Raw genomic sequence first — 22,901 nt, 5'->3', positions numbered from 1 at the left:
TCATTCTTTTCTGCGTGCTTCTTGTTTAATGAACCTGTGGAACACAAAGAAAATAAAAATGAACAGAAAATAATAACGGAATTTAAACAATTAATTGAATGAGAAGATATTAAATACAATTAAATTTGAAGAAGAACATAAACTACCACAGCTTGCAGTTTTGTGTGTATGACAAAGCAGTACCTTGTGTCTTGGTGCATCTCAATCTGTAAAGGATCAGTGTTAGTCCTCCAATCAGCAGCACCAGAACCACACAGACACTCACAGTGGTAATGACAACAGAGGAACCTGGAGCTGAACCTGGAAAGAACAGATTTCCGTATTTGTTTATGGGTGTCATCACACTTTTGATGTATATATAGTAAAAAAAAAATGCAGTTTGGGAACGCTTGGTTAAATTATGTATTTTATAAGTGTATATAGGTAAACATATTCTCTACATTAACTAAACTTAAATATAATATTTTCCTGCACATTCTAAGCACAATTTCTTTATTGTATGCATTTTATGAACAGATAAAATAGAGGGGGAAATTATATATTTAAGGTGCCACTTCTTTTTACTTTTTACTATGCTTTATTTTTCACAGCATGGTAAATAAACTAAATAAACAGTAATTATGCTATAACATGTGTCTCTGTAGCGGGTTTGACTCTAAACTTCACACACATTAACTACACATGTGTCTGTTTGACTGGGGTTGCACTAGGCTTGACCTTTTGCATAACATTTAGTTTCCTGTATAAATGCAGAGGTTCTGTATAGAACCAGTACAACTAGTGCTTAAAGACTTGAATGCTTGAAGAGTTCTTTAGCTGGATATGGTTGCTTTTAATAAGGGTCTATATAGTATATAGCTATAGTAACATGGCAATACATCATTTTTAATACTATATTTTGTTTACAGTGTTGAATGTGTATATATAAATATATAAATATAATGAAAGGTTATTACTGGAATGTTCTGATGTGACGCTGTTTGTGCTGCTGAAGTGGTTCTAATGGGTGATCCATCAGCAATAACATTTAATAAAATGAGGAACAAACATTTTTAAAGATATATTTAGTCAAAAAATTATACTATGACACACCTGCATGTTCTTCTTTAGAGGTGGTTGCTGCTGTTGCTTTTAAAGTTGTGGTCAATTTTACTGGTTGTCCACATCCCGATAGAGGTGATTAATCATACATCAATAGACAAATTATTAACTGATAGAAAGAAAAAAACTTACACATAGCAAAGAGTTAAAGTATACACACACGTATACACCCAGTAAGTGGACATGTCTCACCAGTAACATATAGATGAATCTTTTTGAAGGGGACTTGTTTTCCATCTTCCCACCTTTTACAGTAATAAACTCCTTCATCCTCTTCTCTCACATCACTGATTCTCACTCTGAGAACTTCAGACCTCTTGTCATCAGAGATGGAGAACCTGCCTTTGTGAGACTGTACATTGTTGATCACTTTAGCACAGGTTCTGCCTTCCCATTTACAGAAGAATTTGGGATATTTTTTGTAATCGTCTTCATATTCACAGCTGAACGAGACAGTCTGTCCCAGACCAGCAGTTACTCTTTTCTCACTGACAGCATCTGTCAATCATATAAACACACAAGGACTTAAACTATTTGAAACATTTCTTTCTACAGCTGTTTGCTGCAAATGTGAACATTTCTCAGATAAGTTAAAAATATAGAGAATTAAAATATATATACACTATATATATATAAAGAGTCAAGAAATTAAAGTGCAACCTGCAAAATAGCAGGTTTAAAAAAACATGTGCAAAAGAAAAAAATGAAAAAAGTAAAAAAAAATCCAAAAACACACCCAAATGTAACATAAGGGTTGAGGCAGGCTGTATTTTATAATGGCGACAGTAATACTCATTCTCGAGACAGGAAGAGGTCAGAAAACAGATATACAAGTATAACACAGGGCAATCAATAATCTAAGTAGAAGGTCAAAAACAAAAGTAACAACAAAGTAAGCAAAGAAACCTGTGCATGGATTGATCACGTCACAGTGACTTCAGAGAGAACACTTTAAACTGAGGTGCTTAAGAGGAGTCCAAATCAGAAAAGCTCCTGTGTGCTGGAGATGAGGGGTGAAGTTTAGCCCATGCACTTTGGAGACCATGATTTGAGCATGAGCTCCCCACTAAGGCCAGTAGAGGGAGGCATTACACCAAATATCGCAAAAAGATTTTTATACTAGAATGAGGTAAGAAATGAAGAAATTTATTAAAGCCAAAAGTTTACGGGAAAAAAAGAGTGGTGGTAGAGGGGTTTTCGATTAAATGATTCGTGATTATCTTGTTAGTTGGCGTGTGTGGTCGGTGACAGGAAACCACTGGCCCTGCTGATGGTCTGAACATGATACACAGCTTTTTAAAAGATGCTTTCCACATTCTGAAAAGTTGTTCGTAGCTAATCTAAAATCTTTTAGCCCTCATTAGGTGGGCCACTGAAACAAACAACATTTGAACAACTGAACTGTAAACAACAAACCAGCCATAAAAAGATTGCAAAGGGCTGTGAAGATGATTTTGCTAAAAGCAAAGATTGAGTCTAATCTCTCAAATTGTGTCAATTCTGAACCTGTGTCCTGAACTTTAGTGGATGGAAACACACCTTATTTCTTTTCTGCCAAAATTTCGCTATTGCACATAATTTTTGAGAAATGTTTGAATGGAAACCCAAATACAGTGTAAAAGTAAATGTGCGACATAATTAAATCCTGCAGTGTTTCTTCCCTCAGGAAAATAAAAATGTCACTTTTAAGACCAGAGTGTTTCAGAATGTGTTACTTATTCCTATCTATTAAAACCAGTCATAAAAAGATTGCAAAGAGCTGTGAAGATGATTTTGCTAAAAGCAAAGGGAAGAAACACCGCAAGATTTAACATTATGTTGCACATTTACTTTTACACTGTACTTTTAACTGTATTCAAATATTTCTCAAAAATTATGCGCAATTGCATTGCTTATAGCACAAAAATACAACCACTGGGCAGCTATCAAAGTACATCACCACAGGACCTGCTGAACCTGTCATCAGTACTCTAGAGCACTGGTTTCCAATCCTGGTCCTGAAGCATTTTAGTGTTACCTTATTCAGCTAGTCAGCTCATTATCAAAAGAGGGCAGGTCCTCCAGGACAATGCAATACAATAACCTGCCTATCTAATCTAATTACTTCACCAGTCTCCCATACCTGTCATCAATAACCTAAATCAGTGCCCACCCCCACCCTGCACATTTTAGTTTTTACTCCGCTCCCAAAGTGTTGTTGGAGGTAGTGTGCAAAATACCATGAAAATGTGAAAAGCAGGGGCTTCTAAAGGACCAGGTCTGGGAAACACTTGTCTAAAGGATCACAATGACAACTTTAATACTTAATGTTGTTATTATATTATAAAGTATTATACAATTAGCTTAAATAAAATTAATAAATACATTTAATAAAACTATTTTTTTAATTAAATACGTTTCAAATAAAAGTAAAACAGAATATCTGACCTTTTATTAAGCAGAACGTGAAGAAGAAGAAGAAGAAGATTATTTTCATTTCGAAGGTCACAGAAGTTCTAATCTCCTCTCTATGTGGCTGTCTCTGTCTCCACTGTGGTGTGGTTTGGTATATTCTTCTTTTTGTATTATTTATCACAAAGACAAAACCACACAGATCCTCCCACTAGCGTCACTGACTAAACGGATCACAGAGGAAACACGTAGGTGCAAAATTTAGCTTTCCAATGAGACATCACTGTCTGATTACATGGAGAAGTGATGAAATAGTCTACAAGTAGTCTAAAAATAATGAAAGCCCTTTGTTAGAAGGCTTGCTTCAAAAACTGGAAAATAAAACGAGACCAGAATGGCTTATTGGAAATAAGAAATGTATTAATAGAGTTTACGCATGATCTACAGAAACATGACTCAACAATGACAGATGTAAAACCCTAAAGGTTTGTGTTATTGGGTTGGTTACATCATCTTCATCACCATCATCATATCCATATCCTCTCTGCTCTGGAAAGAGGAAGAGACGTACTGTAACCACCTTTTGCGTCTTTTTGTCTTTAAGACCACAACACATCTTGCAAGACTGTGATAGAGTTGAGGAGGGCTGGATGGGGGAGGTGGGATAGGTAAATATGTGCATTTTTCCATATTGAGATGTGTTGACGTGCGGTAGCCTACGTCTTAGGGGTGACCATTTGTGGCCACCTGGCTATCTTTCTGCCCATGTGGGGAGACTAATAACAGGAATAAATTCGTCAGATCAGATTCAATCATCATTACAATGCAGAAAAAACAAAATAAAGCAATACAATTTAGCAAATTACTAGAATTAAGAAGTAGTTTATGAAAGACAGTCCATACTTTGCTAGTTTTTTTTTAAGTTTTTTATGTAACGTGTCTATTTGTTACAAATCTTCTAAAATGAATTCATAAAGGATTTTTTTAAACTTTTTTTTAAGCAGTATTTGCATATTAAGTGTGTCTCATAACATGGATTGATCATATTTTGGTCTACAAAAAAAGGACACTGGGCACACAAGGGTATTCAATGTGGTTGGGATGTCATGGCCAGGAGGGCTTTAAGTAGGCCTTGTTGTAGGACTGTAGCAATGTGTGTGGTGTGTGTAGTGGTAGTAGTTCAATTACCTCTAAAACCATGCAACTATGTTATTGAGCATTAATACATAAGCATTTACTAATTTAGCAGCTTTTAACTTCAGCAGTCTTAATAGCCTATATGACTAAATTAGCTTGTTTCTTTTCAACTTGTGTGTTACAAGCAAAATACATTTAAAGGTTCACTTTCACCACCTTTGACAGAGCATTTTCATGCCAAAATATGAACAAATAAATAAATAAATAAATAAAAATACAGTAATAACTAACCAGTTGCCACAGACATTATTCTGGCCTGTTGGAGTATAGAAGTTCAAAGTTTTATTTATCATATACAGACTTATACACAGTACAAAAATAGCAGTAAAATGCTTTAATCAACTGTCCGCTCACGCGAAACAGTAGGATAGAACATATAGGGGGAAATCTCAAACAAGATAAGCAAAGATGAGGCAGCTTTGTCCAAATACCCTAAATTAAGCAAGATATCAAAAATATACTGAGATAATAACAAATATATACAAAAATAAATACCATTTTATACACTAAATTTACACAAATAGAAAAGAAATGTCTTGTGCAAAGTAATTCTTCCTCATCCTCTTAATGTTTGCCTTCAGGGAGCAAAAATGCTTCCCTGATCGCAACAGAGAGAACAGTCTGTTGCCTAGAAGGCTAAGGTCCTTTACCATCTTTACCACCTTGGTCCAGCAGCACTTGCTGTAGATGCTCTGCAGGTCAAGAAGCTTGGTATGAATGATGCACTTAGCTGAACATCCCACCCTCTGGAGAGCCCATCTGTCCTGCTTGGTGCTGTTCCCAAACCATGCTGTGATGTTCCCTGCCAGGATGCTTTTGATAGCGCAGTGATTCCACAGCACCTTGGAGGGCAGTCTGAAGTCCCTTTGGAAATGGTCGAGATGCTGACAGGCCTTCTTCACCAGGAAGTTGATGTGGGAAGACCTTGAGTGATCCTGTGAGATGTGAACCCCAAAGTACCACTCTTTCTGCAGTGTATCCAGATGGGGTGGTAGCTCCTCTCCTGCTTCTTGTTGCAGTCCATTATCAACTCTTTAGCCTTGCTGATATTGAGGAAGGCGTTATTATTTTAGTAACCACAGGATTATTTTCTAGAGCAGGTTTGTGTTTATTTACATTTGCGTTCAGGTATTTTAAGCCATGGTCAACCAGCTGTGGTGGGAAGCAGTTTGATCAATGGTTGATGCAGATGCAGGTACATATAGACCAATGTGGTGGTGAGAAGGCGGGGCTTATAGATATGTGTTTGAAGTTGTAAAAATCCAGACAAAGAATGTGTGGCAACTGTAGAAATGTGAAATGCAAAATCCAGGAGGAATTTTTCACATCCCAGAACAATTGTAATGATTGTTGGCCAAACATGGTCAAACTGCACCAACAAAGACAAAATCAATACACTGTTATCCTTAAATGCTATCAGTCAGTCAGCTCTGTCTGGAGACTTTGGTTTGCTGTTTAATGGCTTTAAGTGCCACTGTAGCTGTGAGGCTAATGTAGCTAATAAACAATAAAATGTATATCCTACTAACTATCTTGCTAACTAGCATGGTTGTAACTGCACACTTAAGTCATATCAGTTATCAAAAACATTTATTTGGCATTAGAGTCACATAAAGACACACTTTTAAACATTATACCTCACAATTACTGTTTCTTTATGGAATTTAACATATAAGAAAAAAATAAAGCATGAAATATGGCATGAACAAAGATTACAACAGATTTTGTATGTTACGTTTTATGTGAATTAACCAAATAAATAGAAAGTTTGGCTCAAATGCTGTATGAATATAAATTTTCTGTATAGAAATAGTTTCCTTATTTTTAAATATAACCATATTAATCTGCAGATAAAAAATAAAAGAGAATTTCCCCACTGTGGGACTAATAAAGGATTATCTCAGATTAGTTATATAATAAAATTAGTTATAAGTGATATAATTTAACCAGCGACTAATGTACACTGTAGAATAAATGTACACTGACCAGCCATAACATAAGTAACATGTCAAGTAACAAGTGAATAACACACTTACAATTATCTCTACAATTATTATCCACAGTGGCTTCGACCAAGAGGTGTATATGAGGCAGCAAGTTAACAGTTAGTTCCTGAAGGTGGTGAAGGTGTAATAGCAGGAAAAATGGACAAGCATAAGACTCTGAGACACTTTGATAAGATCTCCAAAACATCAGGCAGGTCTTGTGAGGTGTTCAGTGGTCAGCAACTGAAGGACAACTGGTGGACCAGTGACAGAGTCATGGGCCTCTAAGGCTCATTGGTGCTCATTGAGGTTCCACCGTAAACTTACAGGACTTGGACAGACTTACAGGATCTGTTGCTAATGTATTGGTGCTAGACACTACAGGACCCCTTTAGAGGTCCTATGGAGATCTTTTTGGCATCACAACAGGGACCTGCTTGAGATTAGGCAGGTGGTAATAATGTTATGGCTGATTGGTGTATATTTAGTTCTATATTGACATTTACAGAGGGGGCAGTGGGTGTGTATATTTAAAAGTACATCAGCAAGATTACATTAGCATTAAATTACTTCAGTCCTGGAATGGTGGTGGTGTCTGACAGTGGCATACTCAGTATCAGGTTCCTTATTACTGAAGACACTGATTACATCAGTGGGAGTATCTGGTTTTCTCTTAAAACTCACTGTGGTGTAAGTGGGGTCAGTTAGAACTGCCTGTGCATCTGATCTGGAAAGGCTTCTGTTACGTTTAATTTCCTTGTAGTTACAGACCACAGTGGGAACCTGAGAGTGGACAAGAATAACAACACTGACAAGGACTGAATATTTTACATAATTTTACACGAACATTTAACATGTATTACTTACTTTTTCATTTTCTTTTATCTCCATCCTGGGTGAAGATGGACTGGAACCTGTTGAGTACATTAAAGTATCATTGTAAAACACAGCATTCACATTGAAATAGATAACTCTGTACTCTATAGGTTCTGTATGTGTATGTGTTTTGAGTAGTACCTTGTTTCTTGTAGCGTCTCAATTTCCAAAGTATCAGTACTAATCCCCCAGTCAGCAGCAGAGCCACACAGACATACAGTGTAATGATGATCAATGGAAAACCTGCTGAGAGATGCAAGCTCTGCTAAGTTCACACCCAAACAAAGCACCAGCAGATGGAGCTGAAGCTCTACATGAGGGAGTGAGTAAGGCCTGTTCAATAATTCAGAGTCAGCAGAAACCATGCTTCACAGTTTGATGGGTCTGAATACAGATGCATGCCCCTTATCCACTCCTGATAAGTTTGAAGGCCTGAGCTGGATATCACCCAGACCTCAGTGAATAGTTCATCACCACTTCCTCTTCTGTGGACTTTTTAGACTGGTGATGCTTGACCCCTACATGGACACCTGCTTAACACCTTTAAAAAAATAAAGGTGTTTCAAATTGTTATTCGAAACACCTTGGAGAACCATGTTTTTAATAGATACCTATTAAAACATTTATTTCTTTGTGGAACCAAAAGTAATTCTTCTCTGGAATCACTCAAAGAATTATTTGAAGCACCCTTAATTTTTGACCCTAACCCTAACCCTACATGTGATCCCCACCTGTTCATACTAACATGTTCTATAAGCAACAAATGATTTGTGTCTCATTGTTGTTAAATAACCTCTGATAGACCTCCAGCATTAGTCATCATTAGTCAGTTATGCTGCCCACCATTAGGCCTCACTCCATTTCAAAGGTCACGGTTTATCACACTGTGGTTTGGACCTAATTGTTCCAATTCATAATGGACCTAATGATTATTTTTTTTATTTATGTATACTAACATTTGAGAATTTTGCCTTGTTGCTGACAATTATCCCACCCCTTCATAACTTCCCCTAGTGCTAGCAATGCTCCAGAAACTAGTCGGGTAAGGACTTGTCTCCTCTGACACATATGAGTTCAGCAACTGCCGCTGATATGGCAGCTGACATGCTCTGAGGAAAGCAAACTTTAATTGCTAACAGTTTATAGCTTCAGGTTTTCCACACTTTGGTTCCACATTATGTTCATCAATATGTTCATCAATACTCCTTCACTGTGCAGACACTTCATCCTTATTTCTTTCTGCTTCTTTTATTTCTTCAGCTATCAAACTACTAAATGCTGAAAATCCTTGTTAGAGCTGCTTATCGTTTTCTTGCACTGCCCTTTTGTTGACCAGCTGTATCTGATCTTATTAGTAAAGTAGTCTGAACTGACCTGAATGTATAGTTTACAGCTTACAGTGTATTCTCTATACAACTGCAACAGAGAACCGTCCAATACGAACACACATATTGTTACACCCATACTATTATTGACTTTTGCATAATTCTTAGTGTTGTGTTGTGTTTTGTTAATGTTTTTTCTTTCCAGAAATGATTGAAAAGGATGTCCTGTCTCTGTCACCCTTGCTGTGCTCCCCAGGGGCAGTTAAAATTAGCACCATACAAATTAATTTTATTTAAATTGCAACATACTGTTGGCTCAGTTCTGTCACACAATGACACTGGCTTTAATACAATGGCTTTTTAACAGGTTTACACTACATGCTTAATAGCCTCCATTGAAACTGGACCGAATTTAGGACTTTCTATTATTGTCTTTCTCTCTTCTGCTTTCCTCAACATACATAGGCTTTACTAAAAACTATGTTTTTTTTTCCATTTTCTGGTTTCTTGTTGATTTTCACTTCTCTTTTAGCCCCTGTTTCTTGTTTAGATTAAGTTGGGCAATGGAAACAACACTGATTGTTATCACAGTATGGCATGTTGCTCGGTACATTAGCTCTTGCAAAACCCTTGATCTAATCTCAGAGTTAGGTTAATTTTGTCATCAGTGGTTTTGAGCTATGCTAAACTTATTTGTTCTTCCTGTGCCCAGTAAGTGTGCAACATTAACTCACTGCTTAACTTAATAAGTCTTTATTTTGTTATATTATGAAAACTGATTTTTTCTATATTAAATTTAAAAGATTGTAACGATAGTCAAAATGAATCAATAACTTGCCAGCATGTACAGTATTAGAACACCTGCTCATTTATTGTTACTTCTGAAATCAAGGTTATTAAAAATAGGTTACGCTGCTTTTGTTGGAGTACTGTCTACTGTGGAGCATTGCTGCAAGAATTTGATTGCACTCAGTCTCAAGAGTGTTAGTGAAGCCAGGATGTATTGGATGGAGCACCACCATCATTCCAGAGAACACAGTTCCACTGCTCCACAGCTCAATGCTGGGGCCTGTATACCTCTTTAGCCCATGCCTGGCATTAGACATGGTGCTAACAGGTTCATGTTTTATGCTCCAGGGAGTCTTATTCTATTGGCAGGGCTTTCTTTTTGTTTAGATAAAAAGGATTCAGTATAATACTAAAATATAATAAAATCGTTCTTTGCATTGTGATAATGGTAAAACCTTTGAGAAAATGCCTCTTTAAATACTTTATACAGCAAACTCTATCACAGAGAACAACCATTTCTGCATTCAATTGGTTCTTTAGGTGTATATGGCTCTATATACATGGAACCAAGAACCTTAAAGAATACTTTTATTGGAAAAAGGTCATTCAAAAACATACATGCAAACCACATAAACATTATATAAGGTCATAGAATCACCAATTAGCTGATCCTACAAGCAGTGTTTTTCAAAACTGTGCAATCAATTAAATAACAATGAAATTCATACCTTTCATAACTTGCAGGTGGACTCTAGTGTAAATGGCGAATCCAGAATTCTCTTCTCCACACCAGTACATCCCTGAATCCTCCTCTCTCAGATCAGTGATGGTCACCCTGAAGGCTCCAGCAGATGCATCTTCACTCAGAGAGAATCTGCCACTTCTGTTTGTCTCAGAAGAAACTTTGACTCCTTCATGGACACAGCTGGAAAGCTCCTGTCCCATGCAGAAGAACTTTCCTTTATTCGTCTCAGAGTCTGTCCTAGAGCTGCAGTTGATGGATATATTGAGTGCTTCACGTCCAAGCACATGAAGCTCTGGAAAGCACAATGGAAACCATAGAAGATCTTAGCACAAAGAGCCCACTTAGAATTTAACACATGAAAGAAGCCTCCAACCTTCTTTCATGACGACCTTCAGTTCCATGGAGAGATAGTTTGTCAAGACTCCTGTCCACACTGCACACCAGTATTTCCCAGAATCCTCTGAGGTCAGTCCACTGATGGTCACAGTGAAGACACCAGCAGTGGTGTTGTCACTCAGAGAGAATCTCTTCACCTTCTTCTGAAGCTGAGTTTGAGAATGAAGGCCTGTTTGTTCTGTTAAACATTCGTCCTCTTTCTCCTTACAGAAATACTTAGAATGTTGTTGATAGTTTGAGGCATAAGGGCATCTGACCTCCACTACATCACCTTCAGTACCAATCACTGTGCTGGCTGCAATCAGGGAGAAATATAGTTTTGTTAAATTAATTCATATTTAAACAGACTTAAACAGAAGCTTTATTTCCATATGCTCATCAGCCATAACATTAGAACCACTGTGGTAAAGTGAAAAGCACTGGTTTTAAACTGATGACAGGGTCATTGGCACCTAAGGCCAGAAACATACTCCACACAAATATGTAAACGTAAATGCCCAGCCAACACTTTGCAAACTTAAAGTGCGTTCTTACTTTACTGTGGTGGTTCAAACACTCAGTACACAATAAAACATCAGAGCCAAGTGATACAGTTTACTGGAAAAGCATGCCATGTCTACAAGACAACTTCAGTGGCACTGTAGTGCCCCTTGCTGCAGTGCTCAGAATGAGGTTTGCGCTTGCATTATAACACTTACATTTACATTGACAAGACACTTAGCAGAAGCTCTTCTCCAGAGCTCCAGAAAATATCAAATGCGCCATGATGCACATAAAACCCAGTTTGCGTACCTTAAAGAATCTGCATTTGCATCCTTGCATAAAGTATATTTCATGCCTAGGGTCTATTGATTTGTAAATGGAGGAGCAACCTCACACCTTACAGGACTTGAAGGATCTCCTGCTAACTTCTTGGTGCCAGAAACTACAGGACACCTTAAGAGGTCTTGTGGAGCCCATCCCTCGAATGTAGTAGAACAATAGGGACCTCCTCAATATTGGTTATAATGGTATGGCTGATTGGTGTATGTTGGGTCAATAGATTGTACTGACTTGAGACTAAACTATACTATTAGAAATGTTTATCTACACAAATTCAATAAGTTTTTCTACAAGATTGGAATATATTATTGCTTTTGAAGTAAAACATACAGCAGTTTCAAATGTCAACCATGGTTCATGTTACTCACCAGTACGTAGGTGGATATTTCTGATTGCAGATATGTAACTGACTGTTGATTCGTTGGTCTGAACGCCACAGAAATAAAGCCCTGCATCGTCTACCGTCACAGTTTTGATGCTAACTCTGAACATGTTCAAGTCTCTCTCGTCAGAGATGGAGAACCGTCTTGAGTCCTCTTGCAGTCTCACTGTTGTTAAAGTGTTGGGCATCATGTGTTCAGCAGAGAGATCTTGTATTTTGAATAAGCACTTGGGGTTCATTTTTTTCATTTCTGAATATTCACAAATGAAGGAGGCATTGTGTCCAAGCTGAGCAGTGACCGTCTTTAACTCACTAAAGAAATCTGTTGGGGATGAAAAGGCAGTGGTTGTGATGTTGACAGACAGACAGATGTGGAATGTGCTTATTAATGCAATACATGGATACACTGTATCATAATTATGACAATTATTACTTTGGTGTTTTCTTTTGTTCTGCATTAATGTCACAACCACAAAGACCCCTAATCTAAAATCAAGAGAAATGAGCATTTCCTTCCTGCTCATTGTTCAAGTTAAACAAGTCCTGTAAGTGGACAGAAGTATTGGGACACCTGCTTATTCATTATTTTTTTCTGAAATCAGGGGTGTTAAAAAGAGTTGGTGGAGAATTGCTGTGATGATTTGATTGCTTTCAACAACAAGAGAATTAAGGAGGTCAGGATGTTAGAAGATCACCACCACATCCTCAACTCCTCAACTCATCCTAAACCTATTGGATGGAGCACCACCATCATTTCAGAGAACACAGATTCACTTCTCCACAGCTCAATGCTATAATGCTATACCCCTCTAGTCCACGCCTAGCATTAGGCATTATATTGGCTGTACTTCTACAGGGATTAGACAAGTTGTTTTTGCATCTGTGGATCTGTCAGAAATGGGTGTGACTTTTATTAGAAAGTTGCCCACACTATTTGGACATTTTCTCCATTCTGTTGAATTTTATATTTGATATTCAGGGGTATTAAAGAGGCTCGAAGTGTTATAATGCCTCATTTTACTAGTTAGTTCTAGAACAAATGACTGACTCCTTATTTTAAGGTGAAAACATTTAGTTTTCCATCCAGTTACAACTCATATCTGGTTAATTCACTCTAGTTCCTGCCTATTTGAGTAGTACTGGCTTGTTAAGGCTTAAGATTACACTGAATCATGGTCAATTTTAATCCAGAATCAATGTTATTAAAGAAGCTTCAAATATAGACCAAATTCACTCACCTTCTTTTACTTTCAGCTCCCAGTCTTCGACAGTCCAGTAGGCAGAATCTTGTACAAAAGCACACCTGTATAGTCCAGTATCCTGGAGACTCAGATTGCTGATGAACACTTTAATCACTGATGCAGTGGTATCATCGTACATGTGGAATTTACCATTATGAACCCACTGATTTGGTATATTTGTTCTTATTTTGGTCTCACAGATCTGTACTTTCCTGCAGACCACCTTTGATTGAGTTCGTACTGATGCTGAATAATAGCAGTTAATAATGACACCTCTGCCTGAATAGCCAATAACGTCGACACAATCCAGTAGACCTGTCAGAAAAATAAAACAATATTTTTTCCAATCTTCTAATTTTTGTTGATTTTTCCATCTTCTTTTCTTTTCATTAGGTTTAAAGTGACAATTCATGAATGGCTAACATGTATAGTGTAATGGTGCATCTTCTGAGCAAAAAATCTGACCTTTGATCTGGTAAATGGTGAGAATAAGGAGGATCTTCATTGTAAAATTCACAGATGGTTGTCTTCAAACATTGGAAAGTTCATGTTTGCTCTCAGTGAGCTGGGCGTGACTGGTATGTTTCCTCTTTCTCTTGTATATGAAAAAGATGCTCAACCACACAACTCCTCCCATCAGCACCAGACTCATCACAGAGAAAGAGCACCCTCTAAAGGATATATCAGACTGATTCTTCTCAATAACACACTGATAAAGTGCTTTTCTTAAAAAATCATAAAAAAGGGGATAATTGGCCTTCTTGCATACTAAGCATTGGTTTGATTGCTGTTACAGTGTTTTTGCAGTACAGGCATATTTTATTCACACATTGTCAAACAGCAGAGGCATTCCAATATGCACATTTTAAGTTCTGTCAAGTTGTTTACTAATTATTTAAGTACTTTAAGTTTACTTTTTATGTGTATTACTTGCATTACTTTAATATTAGAGCCCCATGCCCACAGAAAACATAGAATACATAGAGAGAACTGATTTATTTATAATAATGATCGAAAAAACATATATAATTTTTTTTAAAATAATAAAAAATAATTTTAAGTCATCATCCTTCTGCTTTTCCTGCTTTTGGAGATTAAAATCGTGTCACGTGACACAACCTTACGTCGCAACGACATTGTTTAGCTTTTATTTTCTGTTTAAAATTTTTCCCTTTGCCGTATTTTCTCCTCCTTAAAATACCTTTGTGAATTAAATTGTTTAGAAATAATAATAATAATAATAATAAAAAAAAAAATCTTCCGCACATGCGCCCTCGATAAACCAGCCCGAGGCGCCAAATTTCCCTGACGGTCAAGTTCAGCGGGAGGCTCGCGCTGCTCTGCTCTGAGGAAACGCTAAAATGGCTAACGGCTTTCCTGCCGTTTCTGGACAAAGACACCGTTAAAACACGACGAATAAATGCTGCTATACACAATCCGCCACACAGAGACTTCGACCGTAAGAATATCACACGAAAATGAAGAACTTGAGGCAGATTTCAGTTAAAAGCTACACAGCTGTCAGCTGATCCAGCATAGCCAAACGGATGTGACTAGCCAGTTAGCCAGTTAGCTAGCTAGCTAACGTCTTTCCTCATTTTCGTGTTTCTCAGCTTAACTCCAACAACAACAGACATCTGTCTCCTGAAATATGTGAGCCCAAAGCAGAAATGTCAGATAAGTGAATCTAAAGCATAAATGTGATATTTAAGATTAACATGTTTAAACTGATAAGTGAAATTCTTACTTTGCTAATCCTCCTTTTACACATGAGGTATTAAAACATAGGTAAATCTAATCAGTATAAGCTATTATAGACATAATTAAAACAGTGAAGTGAAAAAACACTAACAGAGGTAGTGAAAATGTAGTTTCGCGCAGTTAACATTGCTGTTATATTGTGCAAGAGCATGGCAGTAAAGTTAGCTACATGTGCAGTGTTGTTATAAATGCAATGCTGTTCATAAAATGTAGCACCTAAGTGTAAGGTAAGTAGATTTAAAATGTTGAATGTTATGCATATGAACCTAAAGTAAATAACAAATGTGGGTTAAGTGAACCTCAAATATAAATGTAATGTATGTGAACTTTATACACAAAACAAATGTGAGCTAAAATAGCCTGATACATAAATGTGATGCATGTGAACATAATAGTAAGTGAATCTAAAGCATAAATGTGATATTCAAGATGTACATGTTTACTGAAATTTAATGAAATTCTTTTCTAATCCTCCTTTTACACATGAGGTATTAAAACAGGTAAAATCTATTCAGTAAAAGCTATTATAGACATAATTAAAACAGTGAAGTGAAAATACACTAATAGAGGTAGAGAAAATGTAGTTTAGTACAGTTAACATTGCTGTGATATTGTGCAAGATGTAGTGCTGTTCATAAAAAGGTAAGTAAATTTATGTGAATTTAAAATGTTGAATGTTATGCATATGAACCTAAAACACATAACAAATGTGGGTTAAGTGAAAATGTAGTTTAGTACAGTTAACATGGCTGTAATATTGTGCAAGCTACATGTGCAGTGTTATAAATGTAATGCTGTTCATAAAATGTAGCACCTAAGTGTAAGGTAAGTTAAATAAATGTGGTGTAAGTGAACCTCAAATATAAATGTAATGTATGTGAACTTTATACACAAAACAAATGTGAGCTAAAATAGCCTGATACTATTTTGTGAATCTAGTGAATCTAAAGCATAAATGTGATATTCAAGATGTACATGTTTACTGAAATTTAATGAAGTTCTTTTCTAATCCTCCTTTTACACATGAGGTATTAAAACATAGGTAAAATCTATTCAGTGTAAGCTATTATAGACATAATTAAAACAGTGAAGTGAAAAAACACTAACAGAGGTAGTGAAAATGTAGTTTAGCGCAGTTAACATTGCTGTGATATTGTGCAAGAGCATGGCAGCAAAGTTAGCTACATGTGCAGTGTTGTTATAAATGCAATGCTGTTCATAAAATGTAGCACCTAAGTGTAAGGTAAGTAGATTTAAAATGTTGAATGTTATGCATATGAACCTAAAACACATAACAAATGTGGGTTAAGTGAACCTCAAATATAAATGTAATGTATGTGAACTTTATACACAAAACAAATGTGAGCTAAAATAGCCTGATACATAAATGTGATGCATGTGAACATAATACATATTAAAAATGTGAGGTAAGTGAATCTAAAGCATAAATGTGATATTCAAGATGTACATGTTTAATGAAATTCTTTTCTAATCCTCCTTTTACACATGAGGTATTAAAACATAGGTAAATCTATTCAGTAAAAGCTATTATAGACATAATTAAAACAGTGAAGTGAAAAAACACTAATAGAGGTAGTGAAAATGTAGTTTAGTACAGTTAACATTGCTGTGATATTGTGCAAGAGCATGGCAGTAAAGTTACATATGAAGTATTGTAATAAATGTAGTGCTGTTCATAAAAAGGTAAGTAAATTTATGTGAATTTAAAATGTTGAATGTTATGCATATGAACCTAAAACACATAACAAATGTGGGTTAAGTGAAAATGTAGTTTAGTACAGTTCACATGGCTGTAATATTGTGCAAGCTACATGTGCAGTGTTGTTATAAATGCAATGCTGTTCATAAAATGTAGCACCTAAGTGTAAGGTAAGTAGATTTATGTATAAATGGTGAATGTTATGCATGTGAACCTAAAGTGAATAACAAATGTGGTGTAAGTGAACCTCAAATATAAATGTAATGTATGTGAACTTTATACACAAAACAAATGTGAGCTAAAATAGCCTGACACATACATGTGATGCATGTGAATATAATACATATTTAAAATGTGAGGTAAGTGAATCTAAAGCATAAATGTGATATTCAAGATGTACATGTTTAATGAAATTTAATGAAGTTCTTTTCTAATCCTCCTTTTACACATGAGGTATTAAAACATAGGTAAAATTATTCAGTATAAGCTATTATAGACATAATTAAAACAGTGAAGAAAAGAAACACTAATAGTCGTAGTGAAAATGTAGTTTAGCACAGTTAACATTGCTGTGATATTGTGCAAGAGCATGGCAGTAAAGGTAGCTACATGTGCAGTGTTGTTATAAATGTAATGCTGTTCATAAAATGTAGCACTTAAGGTAAGTGAACTTAAAATGTTGAATGTTATGCATGTGAATCTAAAGCAAATAACACATATAAATGTAATGTATGTGAACTAATACACAAAACAAATGTGAGCTAAAATAGCCTGATACATATATGTAATGCACATGAACATAATACATATAAAAAATGTGAGGTAATTTATGCTGAAATATAAATGTAAGGTAAGTGAACCTAACACATAAATGTGAGGTGAGTGAACTTAATGCATATATTAAATATGTGAGATAATTGATCCTGAAATATAAATGTGAGGTAATGGAGTCTAAAACATACATTTGATGTGTGTGAGCCTAATACATACAACAAATGTGAGATAAGCGAACCTAATACATAAATGTGATGTATGTGAGCCTAAAACCTAGAAAGAAATGTGAGGTAAGTGATCCTTAAATATATGAGATAAGTAAACCTAACACATAAATCAAATCAAAGGTAAGTGAACCTAAAATGAAATATGTGAGGTAAATAAATCTAAAATATACATTTGATGTATGTGAACCTAATACATGAAGCAGATGTGAGCTAAGGGAACCTAATGCATACATGTGATGTATGTAAATCTAATACATGTAAAAATGTGAAGTGATCTTCAAATATAAATGTGATGTGTGTGAACCTAAGACATACACATTTAAGGTAAGTGATTCTCAAATATAAATGTGATGTGTGTGAACCCAAGACATATACACATTTAAGGTAAGTGATTCTCAAATATAAATGTGAGGTAAATGACCCCAAAACATACATTTGATGTGTGTGAACCTAATACATAAAAACAAATGTGAGCTAAGTGAACCTAATTCATAAATGTGATCTTAAGGGCCAATGGGCAGTCTTGCACTGGCAGCTATATGTTGCTGTGACTTGTCAAGATTGTCAACTTCCAAATCCAGGATCATTTGTGGCTTCATATCCTCTCTTGTGCTCAGAGATGTATCTTTGTGCATTGTGCTCATCACAAGAACATTCTTGAGTCTCTTTGGGCAGTAAGAAAGAAGTGTTGTTTTCTATGTGAAAGCGAATTTTGAGGAATGCAGAGGTCTTCCTTGCATCTTCAGAATCTCTCTGGGATGTTCTGACTTATTTTTTCTGACTCTTCCCAAGATAGTCAGCTTTCTCTCCTGAAATTCATCTTCAAGATGGTAGGATGTAAAGTTGTCACGTGATGTTATGACCTTGCAGCCCTTCATTCATTTCCAATACCACACGCATTCCCTGATTCTTCTCAGGTGCTCCTCCAGGTGGCTTTCTTTCAAGTTCCATGTATGGTATGACAAATGTAAGGTAAGTGAACCTAAAATAAAAATGTGAGGTAAATGAATCTAAAACATGCATTTAATGTGTGTGAACCTAATACATAAAGCAGATATCAGCTTAGTGAACCTAATGCATACATGTGATGTATGTGAATCTAATACATATACAAAATGTGAGGTAAGTGATCTTCAAATATAAATGTGATGTATGTGAGCCTAAGACATACTAACATTTAAGGTAAGTGATTCTTAAATATACATCTGAGGTAAGTGAACCCAAAACATAAATGTGAGGTAAGTGAATGTATTTTATAAAACATATAAAATACAAGGTAAGTGATCCTTAAATATAAATGTGAGATAAGTGAACCTAACACAGAACAAATATGAGGTAAGTGAACCTAAAACATAAAACAAATGTGAGGTAAGTAAATCAAAACCCAATAAATAAATGTGCTTAAGTAAATTGAAACCTAATAAATAAGTGTAAGCTAAGAGAACCTAATACATAAATGTGGGATAAGTGAACCTAATACATAAATGTGAGGTGAGTGAACTTAATGCATATATTAAATATGTGAGGTAATTGATCCTTAAATATAAATGTGAGAATGGAATCTAAAACATACATTTGATGTGTGTGAGCCTAATGCGTACAACAAATGTGAGATAAGCGAACCTAATACATAAATGTGATGTGTGTGAATTTTACACAACACAAATGTGGGGTAAGTAAATCAGAACCTAATAAACAAAGGTGAGCTAAGAGAACCTAGTGCATACAGTACATGTGATGTATGTGAACCTAAAACCTATAGAACAAAAATGTGAGGTAAGTTATCCTGAAATATGTGAGATAAGTAAACCTAACACATAAATCAAAGGTAAGTGAACCTAAAACAAAAATGTGAAGTAAATAAATCTTAAATATACATTTCATGTGTGTGAACCTAATACATAAAATCAAATGTGAGCTAAGTGATACTAATTCATAAATGTGATGTACATGATCTTAAGGGCTATATGTTGCTGTGACTTTGTCAAGATTGTCAACTCCTCCTTTGGTGGAGTTGTATTCTAGGATCATTTGCGGCTTCATATCCTCTCTTGTGCTCAGATGCATCTTTGTGCATTGTGCTCATCACAAGAACATTCTTGAGTCTCTTTGGGCAGTAAGAAAGAAGTGTTGTTTTCTATGTGAAAGCAAATTTTGAGGAATGCAGAGGTCTTCCTTGCATCTTCAGAATCTCACTGGGACGTTCTGGCTTTTTTTTCTGACTGTTCCCAAGATAGTCAGCTTTCTCTCCTGAAAATCATCTTCAAGACGGAAGGATGTAAAGAAGTTGTCACATGTGATGTTATGACCTTGCAGCCCTTCAGTCAACTCCAATACCACACGCATTCCCTGATTCTTCTCAGGTGCTCCTCCAGGTGGCTTTCTTGCAAGTTCCATGCGAAACTGGATTTTGCATCACAGGCTGCCCATATTTAGATGCCATATTTCACAGGCTTGTTTGGCATATACTGTCGGAAAGGAGAGTGTCCTCTGAATGGAACAAGGCGCTCATCAACAGTAACATGGGGGCCAGGATTATACAATAAAGGCAGGATTTCGACCCATTTATCCCAAACAAATTTAAGGTAAGTGAACCTGAAATAAAAATGTGAGGTAAATAATTTTGAAACATTGATTTGATGTGTGTGAACCTAATACATAAAGCAGATGTGAGCTAAGTGAACCTAATGCATACATGTGATGTATGTGAATCTAATACATATACAAAATGTGAGGTAAGTGATCTTTAAATATAAATGTGATGTATGTGAACCTAAGACATATACACATTTAAGGTAAGTGATTCTCAAATAACAATGTGAGGTAAATAAATCTAAAATATACACTTGATGTGTATGAACCTAATACATAAAGCAGATGTGAGCTAAGTGAACCTAATGCATGCATGTGATGTATGTAAATCTAATACATGTAAAAAATGTGAAGTGATCTTCAAATATAAATGTGATGTATGTGAACCTAAGACATACACATTTAAGGTAAGTGATTCTCAAATATAAATGTGAGGTAAGTGAATCTAAAACACATTTGATGTTTGTGAACCTAATACAATGTGATCTAAGTGAACCTAATTCATAAATGTGATTTACTTGGTCTTAAGGGCCAACGGGCAGTCTTGCGCTGGCAGCTATATGTTGCTGTGACTTTGTCAAGATTTTCAATTTCTCCTTTAGTGGAGTTGTAATCCAGGATCATTTGCGGCTTCATATCCTCTCGTGCTCAGATGCATCTTTGTGCATTGTGCTCATCACAAGAACATTCTTGAGTCTCTTTGGGCAGTAAGAAAGAAGTGTTGTTTTCTATGTGAAAGCGAATTTTGAGGAATGCAGAGGTCTTCCTTGCATCTTCAGAATCTCACTGGGACGTTCTGGCTTATTTTTTCTGACTGTTCCCAAGATAGTCAGCTTTCTCTCCTGAAATTCATCTTCAAGATGGTAGGATGTAAAGTTGTCACGTGATGTTATGACCTTGCAGCCCTTCATTCATTTTCAATACCACACGCATTCCCTGATTCTTCTCAAGTGCTCCTCCAGGTGGCTTTCTTTCAAGTTCCATGTATTGTATGACAAATGTAAGGTAAGTGAACCTAAAATAAAAATGTGAGGTAAATAAATCTAAAACATGCCTTTAATGTGTGTGAACCTTATACATAAAGCAGATGTGAGCTAAGTGAACCTAATGCATACATGTGATGCATGTGAATCTAATACATATACAAAATGTGAGGTAAGTGATCTTCAAAATATGATGTATGTGAACCTAAGACATATAAACATTTAAGGTAAGTGATTCTCAAATATACACCTGAGGTAAGTGAACTCAAAACATAAATGCGAGGTAAGTGAATGTATTTTATAAAACATAAAATACAAGGTAAGTGATCTTTAAATTTAAATGTGAGATAAGTGAACCTAACACAGAACAAATGTGAGGTAAGTGAACCTAAAACATAAAACAAATGTGAGATAAGTAAATCAAAACCCAATAAATAAATGTGCGGAAGTAAATTGAAACCTAATAAATAAGTGTAAGCTAAGAGAGCCTAATACATAAATGTGAGGTAAATGAACCTAATACATATAAAAAATGTAAGGTAAGTGATCCTCAAATATAAATGTGAGGTAAGTTAACCTAATACATAAATGTGAGGTAAGTGAACTTAATGCATATTATAAATATGTGAGGTAATTGATCCTGAAATATAAATGTGAGGTAAGGGAGTCTAAAACATACATTTGATGTTTGTGAGCCTAATACATAAAACAAATGTGAGACAAGCAAACCTAATACATAAATGTGATGTATGTGAACCTAACACATAACACAAATGTGGGGTAAGTAAATCTAAAATACACATTTCATGTGTGTGAACCTAATAAACAAAGGTGAGCTAAGAGAACCTAGTGCATACAGTACATGTGATATATGTGAACCTAAAACCTATAGAAAAAAAATGTGAGGTAAGTTATCCTGAAATATGTGAGATAAGTAAACCTAACACATAAATCAAAGGTAAGTGAACCTAAAACAAAAATGTGAGGTAAATAAATCTAAAATACACATTTCATGTGTGTGAACTTAATACATAAAATCAAATGTGAGCTAAGTGATACTAATTCATAAATGTGATGTACATGATCTTAAGGGCCAATGGGCAGTCTTGCGCTGGCAGCTATATGTTGCTGTGACTTTGTCAAGATTGTCAACTCCTCCTTTGGTGGAGTTGTATTCTAGGATCATTTGCAGCTTCATATCCTCTCTTGTGCTCAGAGATGTATCTTTGTGCATTGTGCTCATCACAAGAACATTCTTGAGTCTCTTTGGGCAGTAAGAAAGAAGTGTTGTTTTCTATGTGAAAGCAAATTTTGAGGAATGCAGAGATCTTCCTTGCATCTTCAGAATCTCACTGGGAAGTTCTTGCTTTTTTCTGACTGTTCCCAAGATAGTCAGCTTTCTCACCTGAAATTCATCTTCAAGATGGTAGGATGTAAAGTTGTCACATGTGATGTTATGACCTTGCAGCCCTTCAGTCATCTCCAATACCACACGCATTCCCTGATTCTTCTCAGGTGCTCCTCCAGGTGGCTTTCTTGCAAGTTCCATGGAAAACTGGATTTTGCATCACAGGCTGCCCATATATAGATGCCA

General features: G+C 35.8%; 1 protein-coding gene across 1 annotated transcript; it reads right to left on the bottom strand.

The window, feature by feature from the left end:
- On the bottom strand, positions 1 to 22,856 carry LOC140535574 (polymeric immunoglobulin receptor-like). The gene is made up of 8 exons (XM_072656971.1): positions 22,713 to 22,856; positions 22,388 to 22,571; positions 13,248 to 13,565; positions 11,996 to 12,331; positions 10,783 to 11,100; positions 10,393 to 10,701; positions 147 to 294; positions 1 to 34 (listed from the first exon to the last, which is right to left on the bottom strand). The coding sequence occupies exons 1-8, from the start codon at positions 22,854 to 22,856 to the stop codon at positions 1 to 3; spliced, it is 1,791 nt and encodes a 596-aa protein (XP_072513072.1).
- Between the last annotated feature and the right edge of the window lie 45 nt (positions 22,857 to 22,901).

This window comes from Salminus brasiliensis, chromosome 15 (genome assembly GCF_030463535.1).
Source record: "Salminus brasiliensis chromosome 15, fSalBra1.hap2, whole genome shotgun sequence".
In the NCBI taxonomy this organism is placed as follows: domain Eukaryota; kingdom Metazoa; phylum Chordata; class Actinopteri; order Characiformes; family Bryconidae; genus Salminus; species Salminus brasiliensis.
This window is presented reverse-complemented; position numbering and strand designations above follow the sequence as displayed.

Excerpts from the sequence above, each read along its gene's own strand:
- LOC140535574 (XM_072656971.1), bottom strand. The coding sequence starts at position 22,856 with ATGGAACTTGCAAGAAAGCCACCTGGAGGAGCACCTGAGAAGAATCAG. Across the intron at positions 12,332-13,247 it reads GGAGCTGAAAGTAAAAGAAG|ATTTCTTTAGTGAGTTAAAG; the intron begins GTGAGTGAATTT and ends CATCCCCAACAG. Across the intron at positions 295-10,392 it reads CCACCTGCAAGTTATGAAAG|CTCCAGGTTCCTCTGTTGTC; the intron begins GTATGAATTTCA and ends TTCCAGGTTCAG.